Consider the following 3105-nt stretch of genomic DNA (forward strand, 5'->3'; position numbering starts at 1 on the left):
CCCCCTCCATCCATCCCTCCATCTGTCCATCCATCCCACCATCCATCCTTCCATCATTCCATCCATCCCTCCATCTCTCCATCCCACCATCCCTCCCTCCAGCCCTCCCTTCCTCCATCCCTCCATCCCTCCATCCATCCATCCATCCCCCTGTCCATTCCTCCATTCCTCCATTCCTCCATCCCTTCCTCCATCCCTCCATAACGGACTGTGAAATGCTGCGCTATAAAGTAAAATCTGCCGGCTCGTGGCGGGTGGGAAAGCACCCCTATAGCCTGGATACTCTGCCTGCACTGAGGCGTGCACAGCCACCTGTCTGTCATTCCATCCTTCCATCCTTCCTTCCATCCATCCCTCCATCCATCCATCCCTCCCTCCATCCATCCCTCCATCTATCCATCCCTTCATTCCTCCATCCCTTCATTCCTCCATTCCTCCATTCCTCCATCCCTTCCTCCATCCCTCCATCTATCCATCCCTTCATCCCTCCATCCCTTCCTTCATCCCTCCATCCCTCCATCCCTCCGTCTATCCATCCCTTCATTCCTCCATCCCTCCATCCCTTCCTTCATCCCTTCATCCATCCATCCCTTCATTCCTCCATCCCTTCCTCCATCCCTCCATCCCTCCATCCCTCCATCTATCCATCCCTTCATCCATCCATCCCTCCATCTATCCATCCCTTCATTCCTCCATCCCTTCCTCCATCCCTCCATCCCTCCATCTATCCATCCCTTCATCCATCCATCCATCCATCCATCCATCCCTCCCTCCTTCCCTCCATCCCTTCATTCCTCCATCCCTCCATCCCTTCCTCCATCCCTCCATCCATCCCTCCACCCCTCCATCCCATGGAGGGACAGGGATAGCCCAGAAGGTAATGGCTCCTCCCGGTGTCGGTGATGTTTTCCAGCATCCCGGTGCCTCCCCCCGGGCCGGTACTCGGTGTCTGCCGTCGGGGGGTGCCGGTACCGGCCGCCGTGCGACCCCCTCCCTGTCCCTCTCTTGCAGGCAGCTCCAAGGGGAGCGGAGCGGCGGCGGGGAGCGGCGGGGAGCCCCGGGGGCCTTTCCTCTCACCCCCCCAGCAGGACTGTAAGGAGGAGAAGGAGAAGCCGTTGGGTCCCTCCTCACCCTCCTGCGGGGACCGGCAGCGGGACGGCGGGGACCGGCAGGCCGGTGCCGCCAAGAAGAAGACCCGCACGGTGTTCAGCCGCAGCCAGGTCTACCAGCTGGAGTCCACCTTCGACATGAAGCGCTACCTGAGCAGCTCGGAGAGGGCCTGCCTGGCCTCCAGCCTGCAGCTCACCGAGACCCAGGTGAAAACCTGGTTCCAAAACCGAAGGAACAAATGGAAAAGGCAACTCTCGGCCGAGCTGGAAGCGGCCAACATGGCCCACGCCTCGGCGCAGACTCTGGTGGGGATGCCGCTGGTGTTCAGAGACAATTCCCTCCTCCGGGTGCCGGTGCCCCGCTCCATCGCCTTCCCCGCCCCTCTCTACTACCCCGGCAGCAACCTCTCGGCCTTACCGCTCTACAACCTCTACAACAAGATCGACTATTGAGCCCGTCGTCGCCATGTGTCGTGTGTCCCCCCACAAAACCCTCCCTTCACCACCTGCCACCGCCCTCCTCCGCGCCCGCCCCGTCGGGGCCGGGGAGATCCGCGGCGGGGACCCCTCTCTCCGTGGTGGGGACCCCCCTCTCCGTGGCGGGGAGACCCCTCTCCGTGGTGGGGACCCTCCTCTCCGTGATTGGGACCCCCCTCTCCGCGGCGGGGACCCCCCTCTCCGTGGTGGGGACCCTCCTCTCCGCGGCGGGGACCCCCCTCTCCGTGGCGGGGACCCCCTCTCTCCGTGACGGGGAAGGAGGAACGGAGGAACTGACGGGAGGGACAGGCAACCGGAGGAAACCCGGGGGTGACCGGGGGAGGAAGGAAGGAAGGAAGGGGGAACAACTCCCTTCCCCCCCCCGCTATCCTGCCACTTGAAAAAAAAAAAAAAAATTAATTAAAAAAGCGTTATTTCAGATCTGTAAATATTTTTAAAGAAAGAAAGGAAAAAAAACAAAAAACCACACCAAAAAAAAAAAAGAAAAATAAAACGTTTTAAGCCTCGTTTGTAAATTTGCCGGCTCGATTGCGTGGTCCCCAGCCGGGAGGTGTCTCACGGGACCCGGGGGGTGCAGCCGGGTCCCGGTGCCCGGGAGATCCAAAGCCCCGTGTAACGCCGAGGGTTTATTTTTCCGCCTCCTTATCTCGTTTCTGTAGGAAATCCCGGGGCCGCCTGTGCCCGTGGCCGGATTCCGAAACATTTTGTTTGTTTGTTTGCTTGTTTGTATGTTTGTTATCTCGTTTCTGCAGGAAATCCCGGGGCCGCCCGTGCCCGTGGCCGGATTCAGAAACATTTTGTTTGTTTGTTTGTTTGTTTGCTTGTTTGTATGTTTGTTTGTTTGTTTTCGGAGTATTTTGCTAAAAGCCGCCGTGATTTAGAAAAAGCCACCGACTAACGGGACCGGCAGCTCCCGGTGGGGGGGGGCCCCGGCGCTCGGTGGCTCCGTTCCCCGCCCCCGGGGCACCCACGGCCGCCTTCCCACGGGGGAAAAAGGGGGAAAAAAAAAAAAAAAAAAAAAAAAGTAAAAAAAGCAAATCAGGCGTCGAAGCGGTTGTTTAAAACGGCGCCCACCGGCTCCAACCGGTACCGAGCGCGGGGGACGTTTGCGGCAGAGAAAAAAGAACGGGGAAAAATATATTAAAAAGATAAGAGAGTAATAAAGGACTGGAAGAGAGAAATAAGGTGATTTTCAGTGCGTAGGAACGAGAGCGGCGCTCCACAACCGGTGTTTTCAGCCCGGTGCTACCCTTGACCGGCAGGTAACGGGTGCCGGTGCCGTCGCTCCGCTTCCCGGTGTGTTTTTTTAGGGTGAATAATGCACATTTCGGGTCTGGCCGTCAACGTTATTACAGCCCAGCAGTGGGACCCGGACCCGCCGCCGCCACCTCCCCGTTAAATGATGTTAAACCGGCCGCTCAGCCTCTGGCGGCGGGGACTACAACTCCCAGCGTGCCCCGCGGCGCACACGCACGGCTCCGCTCTTTCGAACCGGCCA

The 3105-nt window shown here is 58.9% G+C and overlaps 1 protein-coding gene across 1 annotated transcript in view; it reads left to right on the forward strand.

The window, feature by feature from the left end:
* The window catches only part of HMX2 (H6 family homeobox 2), a 9772-nt gene extending 8057 nt beyond the window's left edge, over window positions 1-1715 (forward strand). Inside the window, exon 3 of the mRNA XM_014945250.1 lies at window positions 1012-1715. Within this exon, the coding sequence (XP_014800736.1) occupies window positions 1012-1562 (551 nt within the window). The 3' untranslated portion in view covers window positions 1563-1715. The remainder of the gene's footprint in view (window positions 1-1011) is intronic.
* The last annotated feature ends 1390 nt before the right edge of the window (window positions 1716-3105 follow it).

The sequence above is a fragment of the Calidris pugnax genome, unplaced genomic scaffold (assembly GCF_001431845.1).
Source record: "Calidris pugnax isolate Ruff unplaced genomic scaffold, ASM143184v1 scaffold89, whole genome shotgun sequence".
Taxonomy (NCBI): Eukaryota; Metazoa; Chordata; class Aves; order Charadriiformes; family Scolopacidae; genus Calidris; species Calidris pugnax.